This window comes from Trichosurus vulpecula, chromosome 1 (genome assembly GCF_011100635.1).
Source record: "Trichosurus vulpecula isolate mTriVul1 chromosome 1, mTriVul1.pri, whole genome shotgun sequence".
NCBI lineage: Eukaryota > Metazoa > Chordata > Mammalia > Diprotodontia > Phalangeridae > Trichosurus > Trichosurus vulpecula.
Window position 1 is genome coordinate 430,232,809 of NC_050573.1, and position 24,414 is coordinate 430,257,222.

The following is a 24,414-nucleotide window of genomic DNA, read 5'->3' on the forward strand; positions in this document are numbered from 1 at the left end:
TAGAACCAGTAAGTTCACATGATTTTAACTTTCCTTTCTCTACACTTACCCTTTAATCACTACTGGACTAAATCAATTCAAAACATAACCTGACCTTCATCTTCAAGAGCTTAAGTAGAAAAAAACCTGGTTCTTTTAGGAACTACCTCACTTTCTACTCACCTCCACCATGGAACCTTCTCATTGCAGCTGTTTGTTTTTATATTTAAGTTGGCTAGGACTGGTGAAAAAGCATTCTTGTCCAGGACCATCTTTAGGAAGAAATGTAAGTTTCATTTCTTCGCCTAAGCCTTCTCAATTTCCCCTAAACTTAGTATAAGAAACTTGGAAGTAACAATCCAGAAAGTTATCGCTAAGCCTTCACTACTCCACCAAACATTACTCCAGAGGACAGGGAAATTTCTTGTTTTGGGTGGGGTTTTTTTCCAGCCATGTCTAGATTTCTGAAATAATAGCACCAATAAAATAATGTTTTGGAAATAAGAATCTAAGTAAGAACCAGTCTTCTTTATCATCAATATTTATATTTATATAGCAAGTATTTCTAAATAACTCAAAGAACTTTGTGAACACATTTCATTAATCTTAACAACATCACTTAAGTAATGGAAAATAGTTATTAACTCAAATTTACAGAAGAAAATAGATTAACTATGATCATCCTAAGACTGAAAATAGGTCTCATGATTCTTAACAAAGTATTCCATCTTCTAAGCCACAGTATCTATGGATTAAGTGCCAAGGCTGGATGTGTTAGATTAAAATAAAGGTTTGTTTTCAGGTACTTGACACAGAGAGTACCGTCAAAAAGCAGAACTTCATATTTTGTATATATAAACAGTGCATTTATTAACTGACCACTCTCCTAGGATCCTCAGTCTTCTGGAATAGCATTAGTAGACCTGAAAATAGCCAAGAGAAGAACATTTTTTGGCACTAAAGAAGCAGTTCTTTACACTCAGCATCAATCACACAAGCAAGAGCCAAAATATGAGGATTACATCTGATGCACTGTGATTGACTGAGTCACTACATACCATAAAAGGTATGTTCTGACTGAATAACGACGTACATAAAAAAGTTAGCATTGAGCCACAAAAAACAAAGAGGGAGAAAATATAGGTGATAAGAAATACAAAGAGAAAAGAGAGTGTCAGAGATCACTAGCAGCAGTTAGAAGTAGCTACAAGAGACCACCCAGAACTGGACTTGAGTAGTGAAGAATAGAACCAATTAAATTTAAAAAAGGGGAGGAAGGGAGCAAACAGCCACCTACATTTCAATACTTCAGTCCTTGAAAGAATAAAACATGTACATTAGGGTTGAGGATGTGGACAAAAATCACCTCAACAGCCTGGAATTCCCTCTGTAACAAACTTAGCCATGAATGCAAACCTTTGCAATAAGATTTATTGAAGCAATATGAAGAACTAGATATATCATGGAAGCTATTGTACACTATTGATTCCAATTTTTTTTGAGGGAAACACAGAATTTTCCGCTAACCTTAAAAGAAAAGATACACCATTTAAAAGGGAATAAATAGAAGAAATTAATGAATTAGTATAATATTGCTTCATCCCTTTTATATGATACTAAAGTTCAAAAGGTATAGTCATTAAAAATCCTGGAAAATTCTGAGATATTTAAAGTTGTAGCGTAAATAGCACTATGTAAATAGCACTAGTGGTTCTCAGCACAAAGTTTTGAAAATGCCCCTTTCTGGCTTACTTCTCACTAAGGTGGCAAAAGACTTTTATAAGCCAAAGTGGTTGACCAGTATTTGTGTATTTGGAAATGTGGCTTTAGTATTTCAAATAGATACAATATTAAAAGGACAGTTATAGGTAGTCAAAAACAAAGAAAACAGTGACTTAATCATGATGTGTCAAAATAATTAGGAAAATTTTAAAAGAACTTATTTCGGACCACACCACATACCCTGAACAGTTTTACAATGCTGATATATCACAGAAACTTGTCAACTCTGGCAATGCTTGTTTTTATCCTGGCAGGTGCCAGTGATTCAAGTCCCCAGCACCTGAAGAAGAATGTCAGGTTGACTGTTTTTGTGTGTGCTGATAACATGTGTTGCTATTAAATAAAACTTCTGTATAATTAAAAAAATTCATTATAGTAGAGCTCTTAAAGGAGTTATATTTCACCCATCTTTATATAGCACAAGCTAATGGACAAATAAATGCTTTCTAATTGATTCTGTCATCTTCATGAGATCATAGAATTTAGAGTTGCAGGTAAAAATCACACCAGAATCATAGGTATACTTAAAAATGGCAAAGTCATTCTATATCTAGTCAATTAGAGAATGCTGCCTAAGGAAACAGGGTTAATGCCTAGGAATATATTTGCCACTTCTTACCACCCAATTTATGTTACTGATTAAACCTATGAATAGGATGTTATTCAAAATATGTTATTACATGGGTGATTTCATGAGAATGCTGATTCATCATACAGACACTGGACTTAAGGTTTTGTTACAGCGTAAAAAATACAGTTCAAAGAATCACAGAATCTTTTCATTGGAAAGGACCTCAGAGGTCATCTAATTTTTTTAGATTTTTATTTTTTGGAGGGGGAAAGGCAGGGCAATTGGGGTTAAGTGACTTGTCCAAGGTCACATAGCTAGTAAGTGTGTCAAGCATCTGAGGCCACATTTGAACTCTGCTCTACTCACTGCACCACCTAGCTGTCCCGGAGGTCATCTAATTTAACCCACATCTAAGCAAGTATCTTCTCTACAAAATATCAAATAAGTGAAGCCTTTGACTGACGACTTCCGGTGGGAAGAATCCACTATCAGGTCCTAAGACAACTCACTATCATTATGAATGGCTTTAACTGTTAGAATTATTCAAGGAATGGTTAGTGAATATTTAGGAAAATAAATCTATTGGTTTATGAATATCTAGAAAATTAGTGGCTAGTTCTAAATCTAAAGACTTCTAAATGACGTCTTCAAGTAAAGGCTTCATTTGTTGAGTATGATTCAGGTAGGATTCTTATTCAAGTATATATTAGACCAGATGACCTCTGAGATAACTTCCAAGTAAAAGAGTCTGCGATTATTTGAATTGTTCAAATTAGAGCTAAACAAAATGGGAAGGAGTTGCCTTAAGATCCTGTAGATGCAATGTGGGACAGGGGCTGGACAAGTGACCTTACTGTTAAGACCTCTTAGGATTAAGCTCTGCCTCTTACACAGAGTAGCCACATGAATCTGGCCAAGTCCCTTCACCTACTTGTGACCCAAGAAACCTAAGACTGTAAGTTGCAAAGGAGGTGTCTATCTGTACTAATAGAGACAGTTCCTCCCTGTAACAATGAAATCACAGTTCTGTACTCTCAAAAACAACAACAACAAACAAATGTTGGGAAGTTTTTCTTTATATCAAACCCAAATTTATTTCTTTCAACTTCTATCCATTATTTCTCATTCTGCTCCCTGGGACCAAAGAGAATAGTCTAATCCTTCTACCACATGTCAGTCCTTTAAACACTTAAAGGGGACATGAGAGCTCTCTTTAATCTCTTTCTCTAAGCTAACATTCCTCATTCATTCAACTGGTTTTTAAACAATACAATCTCCAGGCCTTTCAGTATGTCGATAGTCCTCTGAATGCTCTCCAACAGATCAGTGTCTTTTCTAAAATGTGACGCCCCAAACTAGACAAAAGAGTCCGTATGTGGCCTGACCATAACAGAAGACAGTCTAAGATAGCATTTTTTTAGTTTCAGAAATTATTAACTACCATTGAGCTTGCAAACCACTATAACATACAGATCTTTTTCTGATAAACTGCTTTCTAGTCATATCTCTCTCATATTTACGAATTTTTTCTAATCTCAAGAGTAAGGCTTTACATTTACTACAATTAAACTTCATCTTTTTAGATTTGACTCAGTGTTCCAGCTTGTCAAAATCTTTTGGATCCTGATCTTTTCATCTAATATTTCAGTTATTCATCCTAGCAAATCTGATATGTCATCTAATTTTTTATTCGAGTCACTGATAAAAATGTTATACAACACTAGCTCCAATTCAAATCTCCAAGACATTCCACTGGAGAATCTCTTTAAATCTGACCTCAAATCATTAATGACTATCTTTTGGGTCTAGCCATTCAACCAGTTCTAAATCTCCTGTAAGTATATTATCCTCTCATTCACATCTTTCCATCACATCAACTAGAATTGCATAAGAGACTTTTTAAAATATTCCAATTGAAATTTAGATAAGCTATCTACAGTATTCCCTTCATCTACAAATCTAGTTAACCATCAAAAAAGGAAGTAAATCTAGTCTGGCATGAACCGTTCTGGATTAAGGCACAATGGCTCTCCATGATCCTAACTTACTTTTCTAGATATCCATTAATAATCCTTGTTTTAGAATTTTTGTCTAGAAATGAAAGTCAAGTTTAACAGCCTAGAGTTTATGTGATTCCATTCTTTTTTTCTTTTAAACAAATCAGAAGATTTTCCTTTCTCCAATCCTGTGATATGTCTCCTGTTTCCATCATCTTTCAAAGACCATTAGGAGGGGCCCAACAATCAATCATATCTGTCAATTCTGGTCCTGGTGACAAACATATCAAGGACAACTAGGTTCTCTCTTATCTCCCTACTTACACTGGTTATCAACTCCATATCAACCATTTGTGTTATGTCCTATTAATTACAAAAATCATTTTCCTGAGCAAGAAAAAGATGTCAAAATACCAGAGCAATGATTTTGTAAGCCAATCAATCAATGAGTAAGATTTATTAAGTGTTTAATATGTGCCAGGAACTGAGGATACAAAAACAAAAATGAAGCAATCGTGCCCTCAAGGAGCTTACATTCTGCGAGGGGAAACAAGATATACATGTAAAAGATGATACAAATATAGATGCAAAATAAATACAAAGTAATTTCAGTGGAAGGCATTACCAGCTGGGAGTATCAAGAAAACCTTCTCTAGGATATAATATGTGAACTGTGCTTTGAGAGAAACTAGAGAGGATCAGAGGTGTAAATGAGTAGGGACGGTATTACAGACAAGGGAAACAGTCTGTGCAAAGACAAAGAGACAAAAGATGGAATGTCAAGCGTGAACAACAGAAGGAGGACAGTTTGACTAGACTGTAGTGTATGTGAAGGAGAATCATATATAATAAAGCTAGAAAGGAAGCTGGAGTCAGGTTATGACTCTAAATGCCAAACAGAAGAATCCATATTTGATCCCAGAGGTAATAACAGAAAGTCAATGGAGTTTAATGAACAGGTGAATGAAATAGTCAGACCTGTGCTTTAGGTCTATCACTTTGGCAGCTGTATAAAGGATGGATTGGAGAGGAGACATTTTTCAATCCTTTAAGAGACAAGAGAAGTGTAATAAGAACTAAGGAGCTCTGTCTTCTCTCCATAATTTGTTATCATTCCAAGTTCTACTCATATCCCTTCCTTGATGATGCTTTTTTCCCCCAACACATCTCTACATTCTCTCTATCTCTCTTCTGTTCTGTTCTCTTCTCTCCCCCTCCTTCCCTCTCTGGTCTTTGAATCTTTGACATTCCTCACTAGCCTCATCTTATCCCAAACTTTACCATTCTTAATTAGATTCTTACATTTTTCATCACCTGCCCTTGCTTCTAGCTTCTTCATATGTCTTTTAAAATTCTCATTTAATGAGTTCCCTGTGCATTTGCATTGCTCTCTTGATGCCCTTTTTCTTCCCACCAAGAATTTGGTGTATGTATGTGTATATGTGTGCACGCGCATACACACGTGTGTGTCTCTTCAGAAATTCTTTCTTGAGCATGGGCTGACTTCCTCTGAAGAATCTTAGTCCATAAAATTCTATCTATCCTTTCTCTATAAACTCTTAAATCTCTTCTTCCCAAATCTAAACAGTATGTCAAATAATGCATGGCCTTCTTTTCTTTTTCTATCAAAACTTTCAAGAAGGAGTAGTTGCATACCTACAAGGTTCTCAACAATTCCACCCTGAGAACCCATTCCTCTTTGTTGGTGAAAATCAGACAGAGAAGTTCCTCTACCTTTTGAAGTATGAAATAACCATCAAAACAAGGCAAGTTAAAAAATTACAATTCTATTTTTGGCAGAGTCAGAGAAACCTAGCAGAAATCAGGCTAACTGAAGAAAATCTCTATCTACCATATCATGTCTCTGTGCTCAGCTTGTGATTTGCTTCCTGAACTCATCTATTTCCTTTCTTTCCAGGTGGTCTATAACAGTGGTGTCAAACTCAAATAGAAACAGAAGCCACAAAATCTTACGTAAGGATCCCTAGAGCTGCTTATTGACTTAGAAAATTACATATTAATATTATCTGTGTTCTTTTATATTTTAATTTATTTTGTTAAATATCTCCCAATTACAACTCAGGAGTGTGTGGCCCAAGGGCAGTGTGCTTGACACACTGTCTATAATATGTTCTAATAATAGAATTGATTTTGTTTCTATCTCTGTTCATCTTCATCTAAATGTTACCCATTATATTTTACCTTCTTCCCCGTACTGACATTCCTGGATTTCCTCATATTGATATCTTATTTAATATGCAATGCTACTTTGATACTTCTTTAATCTATTCTTTGAATAATAATGCCCCTCCAGAATCACAGTTTAGTTAGGTGTCCTCTTCTACCAAGTCTCAGTGATACATCTGATGTTAAGTTTGCCTCCTTAAGACAGAAGCTGCAATTCATTTTCCTTCTTACTCAGACTTTGTTGTATTTGTATACTGACATCTGAGGCTATGGGTCCATTTCTTGGATTTTTGTCCCCTATGCATTTCTGGGATTCTTTACTGTTATTCATGCCTGGAATTTTGTTTAAATTCAAATAATACGAAGAGCTTAGAGAAAATTATAACCTGTTGTCACTGTTGCAAATCTTCTTCATATGATAATATATTTTCAAGCTTTAAAACAAGCTACACTGCAAACATGCTAGCACAAATTCCTATGAGGATCAGGAAAATCTTGTCACACTCTATCAAAACACAGAGCAAATTAGAAGAGTAGATACAAGTTAACAAGTAGGTACTTGTAGTTCACTATGTTAGTTATACTGGGATGATAGTTCCTTATTTGCAATAATGCAAATAAGTCAAAGGGGACCAATGTCAAGGGAAAATGGTGATTCTCTGGAATGTTAGAAACTCAACTTTTTAAATTAACTTTATAGAAAGGCAACCAAGATTTACTGGCTTATATAAGCTTTATAGCTTTATTGTTTCATCTTAAAAGGACAGAAGTAAATGAACACAAGGCAAATTTATGAGAGATTTCTTTCAAGTAAATTCAACAACCATTAAGTCTTTACTGTGTGCACAGTATTATGCTAGACACTAGGATAATAAAGATATAGTTTCTGAACCAATGGTATATACTTTCTATGAGGGGAATATAACATATACAAATATCTATAATATGTCTAATAGAGGTGCCTGCAATGTGCTATTTAAGGACTTTGGGGGGAAAGGTTGGTACCAACTACGGGATCAGAGAAGGTTTCATGAAGAAGATAAGATAGCACTTAAGCTGAACTTTATAGAATGGATAGAAATTCAACAGGTAGGGAAGAGGGTATGGAGTTGGGAAAAAGAAAGCATTACAGACAAAAGGAACCATGTGGGAAAAAGCATGGAGGAATGAAATTGGAAAGAATGTACTGATGTTAGGGTGGTGGGAAATACCAGCAAATCGTTCAGTTTGTCCAAAGTGTGGGACACATAGAATACAGCAGAATGAAATATTAAGTTGGAAAGATAGTGTGACGGCAGATTGTGGGGACTCTGCGTGCCAGGATGAGTAGTATGAACTTTATTTGGTAGCTTGTGAAGGGTTTTAAGCAGAGGAATTGTATGTATATATGTATGTATATATGTGTGTGTGTGTGTGTGTGTGTGTGTGTATGTATATACATATATATGTGTATATATATACATGCATACGCATATATATGTATATATACACATATACACATAAAGGGGTAAGTGTTAATGATGTGAAAGATGGGCTAGAGGGTGAAGAGAATGAAGATAGCCCTCAATATTTAAAATCGGTAAAAACTTCAGAGGTCATCCTATACTTGTGAAAGACTCTCCTCTATCTTAATACTGAACAAGTCATCTAGCCTTTGCTTGAAGATCCCCAGTGTTGGGGTATCTATTACTACTTTCCAAGCCTCTCCCAATCTTGGAAAGCTCTAATTGTTATAAAGTTTTTCCTTATATCAAGTCTAAAGTTGCCATTTTACAACCGCTAATGGATATTTTACCCCATGGAGCCTAGGAAAACAAATCTAATCCCTCTTCTATGTAACAGCCCTTCAAATACTTTGAAAGATAGCTATCATATCCTCCCATTATGAGACTCCCTTTGGAGTCTTCTCTTCTCCATGTTAAACACTCTGAGTTCCTTCAACTGATCCTCATACTACATGACTGTAAGACCCTTCACCACCCTGGATGCCCTTCTCAGGATGCTTTTCCAATTGATCCAGACTTTCTAAAAATGTGGTGCCCAGAACTGGACACAACAGTCTTGATGTGGTCTGACCAGAGTAAGAATACAATGCATCTATCACCTCCCTAGTTGTAGACATTATACTTCTCAAAAAAGCCTAGGTATATTAGCTTTTGAACTAGTCCAGCCATTCTAAAGAGCAATTCATAACTATGCCCCCCCAAAACCTATTAAACTGTACATACTCTTTGACCCAATGATACCACTACTAAATCTATATGTGGTGAGATGAAAGAAATCAAAGAAAGAGGAAAAGGATGCAAACGTACAGAAATATTGATAGAAACTCTTTCTGTAGCAAAGAATTAGAAACTGAGGGGTGCCCATCAATTGGGGAATGCTGAACAAGCTACAGTATATGTATGTGATAGAATAGTCTTGGGCTGTAAGAAAATATTAAAGGATTGGCTTCAAAGAAACATGAGAAAACTTAGATGAACTGATACAGAACAAAGCGAGTAGAACCAGGAGCATTTATACAATAATAGTAATATTGTAAAGACAACTAATTTTGAAAGACTTAGGAACTCTGATTAACACAATGATCTACAACAGTTCCAGAGATTCAAGATGGAACTTGCTACCCTCCTAAAAGAGAAGTCATGGGTTCAGAATACAGAGGTTGAAATATAAAATACAATAATGTGTGCAGAACTCTCTAAACTCCATACCCTAAATTGTCTGAATTTTAGTACAGGTACTCCAGCAAAATAAGTTTGAAATCCTTGAGATTAGGGCAAAAACTGATATAATATACATAAAAGCTAATGGTTTTCTATAAAACCTTTCTGTAAATCAGGGCTCACTTCTTTTATAAACTTTTATTCACTCCTATTACTGTTATACACATCTCTGTTGATAATACAGAAAATTACCACTATCTCTCAAAATGACAAATAAGATTACTAGAGGTACTCATATACTTAAATGAATCTCTCTGGTGTTGACATTTGCTCTAAAGATGCAGATCAAAACCTACCCATGCCTTCACGTTCTGCGCTTCATTTCACATGTTCTAAATAAATCCTCCATGTAGGGCCTACCCAAAGCATCAGAGAGGCCTTGATCTAGTACTTTTAAGATTTTGTGAATACCAATACCAATACAGTACATGGTATATCAAACTCTACTCTCACAACACGATCCACTTCATTTTCCAATCATACATATCCTCAATGGTGTCTTTTATGCCCCTTTTCATATGCTACAACCTACTTATTAACCATCATATGACTTTCCACAGCCCTTTGTGTCATCTGCAATTTAGATCTATTTTTTGGAGATTGTGGTGTTTCATTAGTAAAGGGAACCATTCCTTGACTCTTTTCTTACCTAGCCTTAATCAATGAATGAGTGTTGCCTCAGTCAAAGTGAGAACTCTGAAAGAGCTTGGCTTAAAAAGGCCAAGGTCTCCCATAGCATCTGGGGCCTTCTCCTGTCATCCTGATCTATACCTTGCCATTGGACCCTTGTGGGGAGCCAGCTATGTCCTGTTTAGGCCTCTTAGACCTCTGCAAAGCAGGGTCAATTGAAAATGGGTCTATTCATGGCAAGGCCAGGTGCAGGACAAGAAGATGTGGCAAAGAAAACCCACCTTCGCAGCTGATTAATCCACATGGGAAAGAACTGAAATGTTTCAGTATGATTACCCACATGGGTGATGACAGAAATGTTTCAGTATGGTTATCTACATGGGAAAGAGTAGAAATGTTTCAACCTAGTTAGCCTTGAGTAAAAATAGCGTCTCATTCCTGGGAACAAGAAGATAAAAAACTTAATCAATGCTTTATTGTACTTTTCTTTGAAGTCAGGATGACTCAGTAATTAACCTGTATAAAATACTGTCAGTAACTCCATTAAAATCAGTCTATAGCTTGACTATACGACTTGCCTAGCCCCAATGTCTTTGTCTTTTTGTGTCAATTACTTCATCATATAGTCATGCCACTGCGGGTACAGTTGGCACCAGGAACAGGGACCAGTCAAGGAAATGAGGATGAAGTAACATCTTACCAATAGACTCCAGAGCATTCAAATGAGAGGTAAGAGGATTACTCCACTAGGCTTACTGGGGGATTGTAGAAATTTTAGAGATTTAGAGAGTAGAAAAGTAGATTTAGAAACTTTAACTATGGGGCAGATACAATTTAAAGATCGAGATCAGTATCTGCAATTATTGAAAAAAATTGTAAAAAAAAAAGAGGTTTTTACATAACAAAAGAACAATTGGAGGACTTCCTGCAGTGTGGAGAACACTGCTGCCCATGGTTCCCCAAAGAAGGGACAATTGATTTAGAAAAATGGGAGATTATTGGAAAACAGATGAATGAAAGATTAAGGGAAGATGGACCAGAACACTTCCCAGTGTCAGCCTTTTCCATATGGAACATTTTAAAAATATGTCTTACTCCAGAAGGAAAAGTTCCTATGGTACAAAGAACACTTAAGTATGATATTGAGGTTGTGGAGAGATCTTGTGAGCCTCAGCCCAGGAATGGATGACAATAACCCACTGGGGGTAGACTAGCTAATTGGGAGATACCAAAGTAGAAAGGGAAAAGAAAAATGCCGGGTTTCTAGAAATCCTTTTTGTGCATCCTGTCATTTTCTGTCTGTATCTGTTTTGTGTTATGTGTCTCTGTGTGAAGAGAGTATGTTGTCTGACTTTGTTGTTAAAGCTGTTGAAATAAAGAAAATGCTCTTTCTTTCTCCCTTCATTCCAATTGTGGCCAAATTTGGAATGTGAAGAGAGATAAGAAAGAAAAACAGGGATCTTTCCCCCTTAGAATTAAGTGAAATGTGTTACTCCTAAATTTAATGTTTAAGATAAAGTCAGAATTTATTATACTATTTGGCATTAAGACAAATTTGGAAAATGTATAGATCTGAAAAAGAGATACTTTGAGTTTTTCAGCGTGGGGGAGAAGGGACAAGGCACCATTGCATTTTTTCCAGAGTCCCACTCACCTTGGCTGGAGGATTCAAGGTTCTCACTTTCAAAAAAGATTTTAAGGAGTGAACACAGAAGTAAAATTTACTCAAGTTAAAATTAAAACTATTAAGATCTTTTCACCTGTCTCGGACTGAGGCAGGGCTGCACTAAAAGTTAGAGCAGCTAAAAATTCTTTAGCAGATTCTGTTAACCACAGATAATCTGGTGAAGCATATGAAACCTTTTTCAAAATAATAATACACTTATGAATGTGAAGAAAATTCAGTTTAAAAGACAAAAGATACATATATTTTCTATATCCCCCTCCAATCTATCTATAGACTCTTTGGGGGGTTAAGAATTCCAGCTCAATGTCAGAAGTATATACAAAGATGTTTTAATTCATGTGTGGTTAATAAGAATCACCATGAGAATAGTATAAATAAAAAACTGGAAAAAGGACTTTAAAAAATCTAGAATGTGCTTTCCCAATTTTTAGAATTAAGAACTTTAGCAATGATCCTATAAACAGAATTGGAAAATACTTAATAATACAAAGGTATTAAATAAATAAACAGAATTAATAAGTAGTTTTTTAATATACAACTACAGAGATCCTTATGTGCAATTTAGTGACCCTCATTCCTATTTGAGTTGAAAACAGTGGCTTAAAGCCTCCAAAATAGAGAAATAAAAGTGGAAGTATGAGAGCCAATCTAAACATATCTTACCCAAAAGACTGTTACTTACTATATTCCTGAGAAAACAAAAATACTTCTTAGAATAGGAATTATCTCAATAGATAGTTCTAGCTTGCTGTGATCTTCCTAAGTTTGCTACTTGGAAAGTTTAAAGAGTGATTTGGCTGTGAATATACAATAGTGAGTTACTAGCTGCTTTTTCTTAATTTTTAGGCCCTTTATTTTGATGTTTTTTCACCTAAAGTCTCAATGTAAATTAAGTTATAATAACATTGAAACTACAAAAACTAATACACATGTTGCAACAAAAGCTCTACTCCCTGTTCTCTGCTTTGCTACTTTGTCCTCTCAAGCCCCCAAGTCCTTGCCTCCCACACCACCGGAACCTGAAATTTTTGCTCCACGTTTCCCAAAGCCCAGCAACCCCTATTAGGAAGCAAAAGTTCCTCAGGGACCCTCCTCAATGACTCCTCAGACCCTTAATTCAGGTGCTGGACTCTACAGCTTCCCAGCGCTCCCCGGTCCTTAGTCCCCCTACCCTTTCCCAAATCCCTGGCTCGACCACCCCCAGTCCACAGCCAAACTCTGCAACTGTGGGGAGAAAAAGAAAAGCCTCTGTGCCTGGTAAGCCCAATATATGTAATGATTTGGGAATGCAAATGATGTCATCTAAAATTTTTTCTGTTTGTATTATTATTAGACTTCTAAACTGTAGTAAAATTCTTTATATTGTAAAACTTGAGTGAATGTTGCGAGCTAAAAATAGTGTTAGACAAAGCAATTTTTAATTTGAATTTTGTTGAAACTAAATATGAAAACAATTGTGTAAAACTGGTTAAGTTACTTTCTCAGCCTTGCTAACCCTGTCTTATGTTTTATCATTGCCATTTAAAAAACCAAGTATTCCTACCTTTACCTGTAGTTAACAGAAAGTCACAGCTAAAACAATTCGGCCAGCACTTATGAAACTTGTAAGATTGTTAACTAGGATTTTTGGGATTACTGTTTTAATGTTAAAAAACCATTAAAGTTTCGGAGAGATAAAAGGAATTATGTCCACCTAAAGATATTGATTAGGATAAAGATATTGATTATTGTGACATTATTATTGCTGTTCAATTACCTATCAACCCCCTCTGCCTGGAAGGGAAACTGACTATACCTTTTTAGCAATGATTCAAATTCCTTAGGGCTTCCTTTTTACCTTGGCCAAAAGAAATAGTTAGAATATTAGCCCAGCACATTTTAAACTGACCTAATTATAATAGATGATTCGAAACTGTTTGTAAAACTTTCCCAAGAAAACTATGAATGGAACTTAGAAATGTGTATTTGAATAATTAAAAAGGGGTGCATATTGTCATTTGGCATTGAGAAATTTATTAACTATGTAGCCCCAAGAAGATTCTATTGGAGTAATATTGGATAACTATTGAGACTTACTGACTATGACATACCTATTGAGACTTACTGATTGTGACAGAACTATTGAGATTTACTGGTTGTGACATAATTATTGTGATTTACTAATTAAGACCATTACTGTTATCATTAATGTAAATACTAGTAATATATACGTGTAAAATTTGAGATTCTGTGTTGTCAGAAAAGCAACTTCTTTTATGATCTAAATGCTGTTAAGCTAAAAATTGTACTGAGTTAGAAAACTTCTAAATCATTCTAACTGACCATGTCATAATATTTTGTAGTGTTATAATTTAAAAAATCATAAATTACCAAATTTTGTCTTTAATTGTTTAGCTATCATTTAAGAAATTCGTGAGACTGTTAATTAAGCCTAAGTCTAGTATTTACAAAACTATCTTTAGTCTTCTTTTTGTTTTCTCTTCAATTATGTGGAAAAGATTTGGTGATCAAATTTAAGAATTGTTTAATACTTAGAAAATAATAATAACATCAGAATAAATTGTAAGCTGTTTCTGAGAAAGGGAAATAAGTCTATGAAGAAAAGTTTTGTAAAATCCTTTGTATGATTTTTAGAAAGCCTCAACCTTGAATAAGTGTGCTCAGAGAAAAGGCAAAAGATAGCAAACAGGCCCAAGGTTTTTCTATTAACCCTTTCCTGATATCCATGTTACTGCTCCTTATTTTGTAAAATTGCCAGGACCCCTGTAAACCATGTCTATGGGCTAGTTCATCAGTCCCTAGAAAAGAACTTGTTTGATTTATGTAGGTCCTAAACAATGAACTTAGCTTGCTGAGAAGCTGCAAGTTTAAGTACAATCGATAGAAAAGATTCTAACAATTGACTTTTATACCAGGACAAGTTTAAATTTGAAAAGGAAAGATATTAAATGAAATCCCTTATGCATGTGAGTCCTGATAAATCTTTATTGCTCATTGCAACTCTGTCTCTGGCTCTAAGCTGTGATTGGTCAAACTTACTGTTTTAGGCAAAAGGCACTTAGGACTATAATTTTGTTTTGAGTATAGTTATCTGCATTGAAGATCTGTAACTACATTTGAGTTTAAACAAAACAAGGATGTTTTATCCTATCATATTGGGTATGTCACATGTCCCTGCTTTTTCCTTCTATAGCAAGTTTCTGTGATCAGAACAAGCAGTTAGTATAAGATATAAGCTCTTTTGTGTTATCTTACTAGGCAATCTAATCTTATTTTTATCTAGAACTAGAACATGTGCAGAAATTTATACAAACTGCTTAAGACTCACCTTAAGATGTTCTCTTTGTTTAAAAGGATTCTAAGAGCAGTATACAACATCTTTTTGACTAAGAAACTTGTGATATCTAAGAATTCTGCAATAACTAGAAACTTTTGTTTGTTACAATACTCTGGAATTAGTGTTATTTAAGGATTTTTTCACCAACTTGGTAAAGTTTTATGAACAAGGATAGAAATGCATGCGAACCACTTAGGGCTTGCTTTGTAATGTTTCTTAAGCAATGTGAGAATATTATTTTGTTATTTGATTAAAATCATGCTTGTCTAAAGTATTGGTATAACTAATGATGCTTAAAAAAAAGAGGTTTGTGTTTTACTTTGTAAACGCCACCAAAGAAACAGGGCATGACTAAAAGGCTAAGATTCTATATGCATTGTGTTAAAAATTGACAATTTAATGTATTTATGTATGTACTGAAACTTGTTATTAACTCCTTAAGTGACATCTCATCCTCCTAGTGAGGAAATTATTAATGGATATATGTCAAGTGTAAGACACTGGCTTCTGATGTGAATTTCTTAAAAATGACAATTGGCCATGGTTCAAATTTTGAGTTTGTAAATATGATCAGGGTTATGAAGATTAGAAATGGTAATTTAAAATTGTGCTAAGATCACTCTTATAGAAGAATGGACAGAAAGCTGATTCCTATAAGAAGACAAGAAGAAGAAGAAGATACTGTGCTGGAGATGGTGGAACAGATACCAAGGACCAGAAGATTGCATCGATGATGATCCCTGCCAGGCAGCTGCATAAGAAAAGACTTTTTGAATCTTAAAGAGACAATTACATTTTCTATTTCTTTTTCAGTCTATGTATCTATATTCATGCAGGGGACTGCCCCCTTTGATTTGTCAATGCATCGATCAATCCTTCCCATATTTGCTTAAATGGTTGATGGTTGGGGGAAGAATTCACATGTATCCATAATGGTGAAGTGTCTACAAAAGAGAAAGGGGGGGATTGATTGGAATGCTGAAGTAGCGAAATGCCCCTTTTCCTGGTATTGATCCAGAGGGGGTAGTAAAAACAATTATTGATATTTTCAAAAAATTTAACCCATTTAATAATGTATTTTTGACTATTTTCCATACAGTACCTTATATTCTTTCTTTGATCATACTGATTTTTTGTCTACCTTGTGTCCTTGGGATAATGAACGCTATGTTTAAGCCACTTAAAATTACAGAATAAAAAGGGGGGAGATGTGGGGAGCCAGCTATGTCCTGTTTAGGCCTCTTAAACCTCTGCAAGGCAGGGTCAATTGAAAATGGGTCTATTCATGGCAAGGTCAGGTGCAGGATAAGAAGATGTGGCAAAGAAAACCCACCTTCGCAGCTGATTAATCCACATGGAAAAGAACTGAAATGTTTCAGTATGATTACCCACATGGGTGATGACAGAAATGTTTCAGTATAGTTATCTACATGGGAAAGAGTAGAAATGTTTCAACCTAGTTAGCCTTGAGTAAAAATAGTGTCTCATTCCTGGGAACAAGGAGATAAAAAACTTAATCAATGCTTTATTGTATTTTCTTTGAAGTCAGGATGACTCAGTAATTAACCTGTATGAAACACTGTCAGTAACTCCATTAAAATCAGTCTATAGCTTGACTATACAACTTGCCTAGCCCCAATGTCTTTGTCTTTTTGTGTCAATTACTTTATCATATAGTCATGCCGCTGTGGGTACAGACCCTGATGGCTCCAGAAGAGAAAGTGAGGCTGGTGACTTTGCACGGACCTCCCTCACTTAAATCCAATTCACGTGCAAGTCATAGAATCACCTTCCTGAGGTCCTGGTCCTCTTCAAAAATGAAGGACTAGGATGGGTTCTAGTAGCTTGGGCTCACTGAGAGTCCCAAATAAGAACTAGCCTGGTCTCTATGTCCTATTTAATTACGCACATTGTCCATTGGAAGTTCCCATCCAAGATAAATATATCAATGATGTAATTCAATAGACTGTATCCATCTACATGTCAGAATCTAGGCAATCCATGCTCTTCATCTACTATACATTCTAGTGTGTATGGTAGAATTAACTGAACAATCACAGATCTTACCAGATAGGTCTGTAGTATTCCAAGCTTGATATGCAAAATGATCAGAAAGTCATCTGTAGACCAGAGTATCTGGAAAGCCTCAGTGTCAATAGACAATAAAAATTTGGATTTGCCCAAGCTATCCTCCACGATACTGACAAATAATTTTAGTGAACATATATACTAGTATCTCACAGAGGCTGATACTTCACATATTGGTGAAGAAAGTTATCTTTATGGTCATATCTATTATGGAATCTCATATTATTGTAACATATTCATGGAAAAGTAATTTTTTCACAAATAGCTTTAAAGGGTATGTTTTGCCCTTTAAATCATTTTTTAAAAAAATCAACTAGTGAGAAAACTAGCATGCTCAGTAGTCTGGTAAACACTCAGTTTTTAGAAACTCCCATTCTATAGTTTTAGATACAATGGAATCTTCTATCCTCTGTACCTCTTAGTCAATTATATACCTGTAAGATGTTCTTACTTCAAAAACAAAAACAAACAGCTCTCTGAAGACCTGCCTGTTTCCTTCTCATCGTTTCACGCACATACATATTTTAGAGAGATATGAAAGCATATGGTTCAGTAGTTTCTTATATTTCCTAAATTTATGTTTTTGGTAATAGTGAAAAATAAATCTTTTTATTTTTGTGTAATCCACCCCTTTAAGCCATCTTAAAAATCAGTCCCTTAGTGAGTTCAAATTATGCTACAGCCAAACCAAAACAAATGTATATAGAACATCCTGGAGTTGTTTCCTGTCTTCATCTTTTTAAATGACCCTGACATTTTCTCAGATAGTTTATCAGATACTGATGTGATGAAGTCCAAAGACAATAGTTCTACTGGCTTTAATGATAAAAACAAATCACCACAGAAATAGTGGAAGACCTGTTTCATTTCACACATATCTGTTGTCCTCTGTTTCATCTACAAATGTTCTCAGAATGATCTGGCTTCGCTGGGTCCCATTCCAAGCTTTCTAGCATGTTTTCCAAATGCTTTTTGTTATTTTCTGAGGTGTTATTATCAATAATCTTTCATCACTCTCTGTTATGCTTTGCAAATGATCTTGTACTCTAAACAAATGTTACCCTTGGCTACCATCTCTTTTCATTTGCAAGAAAATTAAGTATTTGCTCACTGAGAGAATATTTGAGACCTACTGGTCTCTGGCTTTGGATATTCATAGTTAAGTTTAAATAAGCATGTTTTTTTTTCCAAAGACTAATATGAATTTAATTTACATGTATTTAATTTCATACCCTAATTAAAAATAATTAAACAGAAAATAAAACCACCTCTATTTACTATTTTTTTAAAAGCATCCTAAAATTTACAACATTTTTCCAAATATAAGGACAGCTGGCAGAAATATATTATACACACCTCCCATCAAGATCTGGGTATTTGTGAACCCCATTTTCAAGTGCTTCAAGCAGCTGTGTACCTGTTACTCTGACAACTAGAACTGGGTCCACTATGGGAAGAATAGCCAAAAGATCATGCAAAGTGAAATCCCCTGCTGGATGTATTCGATCAGAACGAAGAGTACCTATAATAGTTACAGTAAGAAACAATATACTTCTTAATTTGATTCTTAACAGAAAAGGATTTAACTCAATGATTTCATAAAGTTCAACATTTCAGATTTCTCTGTACCACACTGTCAGAAATATACTTTCCAACTACTTCTCCACTATTTTCCCCATGTTTGTCAGCTTGAGAACTATATCTATCATGCTTATTTTAAAAGAAAGTTATACTTAAAACCTATTTACTAATCTTTAAGCCCACTATCATTGACTACCAGGGATAAAAGGGACTCAAATCTCCAGTTTTTCCCTACCACACATAAAGCTTCCCAAACTGATAAGAAGTTAACTTTTTAAATACCTCTACAGGAAGAGATTCTGCAACCTTTCCAAATAAACTATTCCAATATGCATAACTTAAAAATAGGATATTTTTCTCTATTTCAAGCCTAAATTTCTTGTGTGGGTTCTTAAATTGCTTCTTCTGTCCATAGAGGAAATGGGCTTTTAAAGAGGTTGCTGCTTAAGGCAAATGTTAAATGATGTCATCAGGAAATTAAGAGCATTTTTCAACTTAGAGATAGCTCAGAATAGCCAAGCCTTTATCTATGTTTCTGGATTATATGATATATTGATAACAGTCCACATCAAAACAAGGTTAGTTCTCATTCTCTTCTAAGGTAAAAAGCATGCAGAGATCCCAACTTCAATCCAGGACCCTATGACTATCCAAAGAAAAATTTACAGGAGAAGCCATTTTCAGGGTACAAGAGTAGAAGTAAAGATTCACTTATATGGCTTAAAAAACCAATCTAGCTTTATTATTCCCTCTTATCACATAGTTAAGTAAAGATAGTAGGACAGAAGAGCAGCTGTATTGAGATTTCTCAGTTAAATGAAGTTTCTTAAGTTATCCAAAAGCACCTCAAAATCTAATGATTCTCAAACAAGACTTCCATACAGAGTTAAAAATCTACAACTTTTAGAGGAATCGTAATAATCTTTATGGAAAATATAATACATTAAATACAAAATACTTATCATTAGCAAAAGTCAAATCAAAGAGAAAGTGAAGTTTAAGTTTACAAATGCAATGAACTACCTATTAATTCTAAATCGATAGAGTTCAGCATGGCAAAAGCATACCAAATTAAAATCTGATCCCACAGAAGTGACAAACTATACTTCTGAATAGTAATTTTATATTAATAATAGTCCAAATGACAGTATGAAGCTTGATCAATATATGTATTCAATTTAAAATCTATTTGAAATGTAGTCAACATTTTTTGAAAGTTAAGTAATAGAACCACCTGAATTAAGTAGTGCTACTTCAGCACGAGTAGCTTCCAACATTGCATTCGTTACTAGATTTCCCAGGTTGCTCTCTGATCTTCTTACAGTAATTGCACGTCCATCTAATTCCATGTCAATTGGGCAGAGAACTTCTTTTAACATATACTAAAAGAAGAAAAAGAAAGAGCTATTTAAAATTTATCAATTTCCTCTATGTTTAAGTCTTTTTCCTTTTAAAATAAACTTTTCTCTTTCAAGCTCAAAACAGAGTATTTTTTTGTCCTTTTTACTCTCTAGATCCCAGTGCTTCCTAAACATTGGAACATATTCTAGAAAATTCCTAGGTTGAGAGCTTGTTTGGGTAAGAAACTAAGTAAACTAGTATGCTAGTTTACTAGACCAGTCTAATAATAAACAGTTAGGTTTTAGAAACTCCCATTAGATATCAGTTTTGCTCCAGACACAGAAAAAAAATGAGAGGAGATCCATTTCCTAATAAGTAAATCAAAACCAAGAGTGGTCCCATGAACACCTAAGACAAAATTAGATTCACTGTTCTTGAGAGGGTTCCAAGAACCTGAAATCAGCCTGAATCCCAGAGAACCAGGACAGAGGGGCAGAAGTCTCGGCAAACACCAACATGGCAAAATACTAGACAAAAAGCACATTTTCTGGGCTTTCATCCTGGAATCTGCCCCTGGAATAGCAGATGTATCACATTTAACGATACCAAGATGTTGATTTATCTTCCTTTCTCAGTTTTCTGATGCCAATACATGAACATTTTCATTCCTCCAATTTTATCTTTATTGCAGTCTTATATGTATGCAATGACCTTCCCACAAACACTCTTCAAGATTTTTATATCCTAGAATCTTGCCTAGATTTTACCTAGCCTTGATCTCAGCAATATGATTTAACTTTTTTTTCTGTTAAATACAATATATTTCCTGTTAAATTCATCAAATACATTGTTATTTTACTTTTGTTACTAGCAGAAAGCTTTAGGTAGAATAGACAACAAATTTCTGATTATCATAAAAGTAGATAAAGCATGAGATTTATAGGCCAAAGAACTTTTTTTTATGCCAGAAAAGAAAGAGGCTTACTGACCAGGATCACTTAGCTTATCAAATTTCTTAACAAAAGGCAATTATTACTCAGCCTTCTGGCATTTAAGGTTATATTTTAATGATCCTTACTCTAAAACACTCAAAAGGAACATAGTAATGAATATATAGTACATTAGAATACCAAGATAATTGTGAAACAAGGGCCAACATAATATTTTTTCTTACACTATATAAAATATTAAGAAATGTGGACACTAAGGCAGGAAAAAAACAACTATTAACATAGACATATATTTAAGAATCCCAACAATGACTTTCTTCAATATGTAGTACAAGAAATTATGTATTGCTAATACCTCAGTTATCAAGAATGGCTAGGGAATGAACCACGTCTCCAAATAACTGAAGGTTAATTCTGTAAGTCCTAAAACCTTTTCAACTACTAAAGATAGAAATCTTTCTTAAACAAGTTATATATTTTCTTTCCTTACTAAACATTGCATACTGAATATAATGAAATCTTTTCTTGATGATTTGGGAGCATTATTATCATCAATTTTTGTAGTATGCAGTGATGCCACTGAGAGCTACTGTGTTTTGAAGGCCCCTTAATTCTACGTTTGTCATTCTTGGGCTGTTATGCCATTCTTTCTCCTACCCTGGGATATACTCTGTTTTCCCTGTTACTCCCTGTCTTTGCTGCCTCTCCTCATTTCTAGCCCCTAGTATCACGTCTGCCATTTGCTGACCCTGTTTGTCACCACTCTCTCCCCTCAACTCTTCTTTTCTCTTCGCTGTCATGTTTCTGCCATTTCCCTGCAGACCATGGCACCACTGAGCTTGGGCATTGGTGGAACTTCCCTTTATGCTGTCCACTAACCAGAATCTCTTTGCTTCTGTTTTTTTAACCACTCTATGGCACTCTGACATTCATCACTTTCCTGTCTTTGGTTCTTCAGGGTCTTGTCACTTGTTATATTTAGAAGCTTTAAAAATTATGTTCAGGTTGATGGCTATCTGGAACAAATGAGTATGCTGGACATCTCTGCCAATTAAGTGGGATCTTACTGTATCTTACTTATATAAAATAAAACGTTAAGACAGATTTCAAAAAATGAAGGACCTATATATTTATAGACTGAAAGAAATAAAGCTGAATTTAAACTGTCAGTCTGTGTATAAGAATTTTTAACTTTTAAAATTAGCATATAATTTCCTCAGAAGCCTGATGCTATAAATGTTATATTATATGGGAAACATTTTTCCAAAGCTAGTAAAAAATGTATAGACCTACAAGGCTGGGTTAAGCACTTTGTATACATGGGAAGTTAAGCTCTTTTTAAAGTATGTTAATCATTAAAGCCAGTTTGTTTCTTTTATTTTTTTAAAGACTTTATTTTGACTTATACTAGAAATACCTCATTAGAAGTAGCTATTTCTGAAAGTACTTATGTATTGGAAGATGAACTATATCAATGAGAGACCTTTAGTAGGTCAAGTAAAAGTTATGATTATACTTTCATTTCTTCCTATTTTGTATGGCATTTTGTGAAAAGGAACAAAATAAGACAGACATTGAAGTTTAAGACACTTTGAAAAGTTCTCAATAAATATTTGTTGAGTGAACTGATGATGAATTTATAGATTAAGAGTTAAAACCTCATTAAAAGATGTCTGAGAAACCAAGAAATAACTGAAGGTAATGTAGGAACAATATTGGAAATCTTGAGTCTTAAAAACCAGAAAAGTAAACAGACCAAATGAAACGGCGATGACAATTACTCTGTATGTGATTAACACTTTCTAAACCTCATTCTTTTTATCCTCTGACTTTTCTATCACTTGATATTTGGAAAAATGTGGGTATTAGAGTAAACCATAATTTTCTATAACTATTTTATGTAGGACAATCTATACCACTGAAATCTTTTTATATGGCATCAGTAAGATTTTTGAGAAAAACTATTTTTTATAACATAGAAAAAAGTTTTTATATTTATATAAAATATTAAAATAGCATAAATGAGTTTTTCTTCAAGTTAAAAAAAAGAACTATATGCTTTCAGAACTGAAAGTGATCTGAGATATCTCATCCAAATCCATCATCTTATATATGAAAACACCGAGTCACCCAAAGGTTAAGTGACTTCTCTAAAGGACATGTAGCTAGTAGTCTAAACTAGAACCAATGTCTCTAAGCTAGTATTCTTTCCATTATACCATGGTGACTACATATTAAACTACAGTAGAAATTATTTTATTTAGAGTTGCTAATGTCATCTACTCAAAGTTTTCTAAATTTCTCCATAATAGTACCCACGAAAACAGAATTCTAATCTTATCTTATGGAAACCTGTAATGGCTGATAAAAATGAGTTTACCTTCATTCATTAGGACTGCAGATGACTCATAGAAGACGTTCCTCTTTTGACCCTCAAAAAGTCTTAAGATCCAACTAACAGAACCAGGAACAAGGGTAGACATAAGTACTTTGATATTTATTTTTGTAAGGTTAAGATTTGCAATGCGATTGTTTCACATTGTCCCATAACCCATAAAAGTTCAAGTTGGGACCATGATCAGTTTGGGAGCTCCCAAATTCTGTATTCACACTTAATGTTCATACTCTGAAAGGAAAGATGAATTTTCAGGGCCTCTGACCATCCCAAGTGATTCAAGAAGATACGCAGGCAGCACTGTATATCAAATCAAACCTGAGATGATCCAGGAAAAAGAAGAATTTTAATAACAGAAGTCTTCTAGAAAAGTAAAAGTTTTCATATACTTTCTGAACCTGCTTGGGGACTGAAAAGAACCTGGCAGGTAAGATATCCATGTCTTAGACTACCTTTTATGGCATCCAGAATATCTGAGACAATTCCGGTGACCCTGAAGACACTACAGGGTTTTAGCTCCAGATACAAGTCCAAAGCAAGCAAAAGCTGTTTTCTCCTGTGGTGAATCATCAAGGAAATCTTTTGAATAATCACAAAATAAAAACTAATAGAGATCTGGGGGACCACAGATGAGGAGAAAGAAAGTGTCCTCATTTCTATTATTGGCTCTCTGAAATGTGGAATATATAGAGGAAAACATGTGACATAGGCTCTAAAGACAGGATATGGCCAGACTGGCAAGGGCTTTGCATGACAAAAGAATTTAAACTTTACTTGGGAAGCAATAGAGAACCACTAATGATTTCTGAACAACAGAGTGATCAGAGCATCCCTATGTATAATATTATTTTAGGAGTGACATGAAAGACAGATTGGAGGGAGGAGAGAGTAGGGTCAAAGCACCTGTCAAAATGTTATAACAATGAACTGGTTGGTAATGAGGGCCTATACTGGGGTGGTAATACTGAATAGAGAAGACAGATTTAAGAGATGTGGAGGCAGAATCAATAGTACTTGGTAACTACCTAGATATCAACGGTGAGGGGCAGGAAAAAGTAAATAGCCTCAAGCTTACAAAATGGAAGACAGGATAGTGGCAATACAGTGAGAAATAATGAAGTTACTTAGTCTTAGACATAGTTTAACACATTGCTAGAACATAG

General features: G+C 34.7%; 1 protein-coding gene across 1 annotated transcript in view; it reads right to left on the bottom strand.

Annotated features, from left to right (window-relative positions):
• The window catches only part of LOC118843321 (snake venom 5'-nucleotidase-like), a 95,419-nt gene that overhangs the window by 27,274 nt on the left and 43,731 nt on the right, over positions 1 to 24,414 (bottom strand). Inside the window, exons 4-5 of the mRNA XM_036750906.1 lie at positions 19,800 to 19,947; positions 18,341 to 18,506 (exon numbers count right to left, since the gene is read on the bottom strand). Coding sequence (XP_036606801.1) covers positions 18,341 to 18,506; positions 19,800 to 19,947 — 314 coding nt within the window. The remainder of the gene's footprint in view (positions 1 to 18,340; positions 18,507 to 19,799; positions 19,948 to 24,414) is intronic.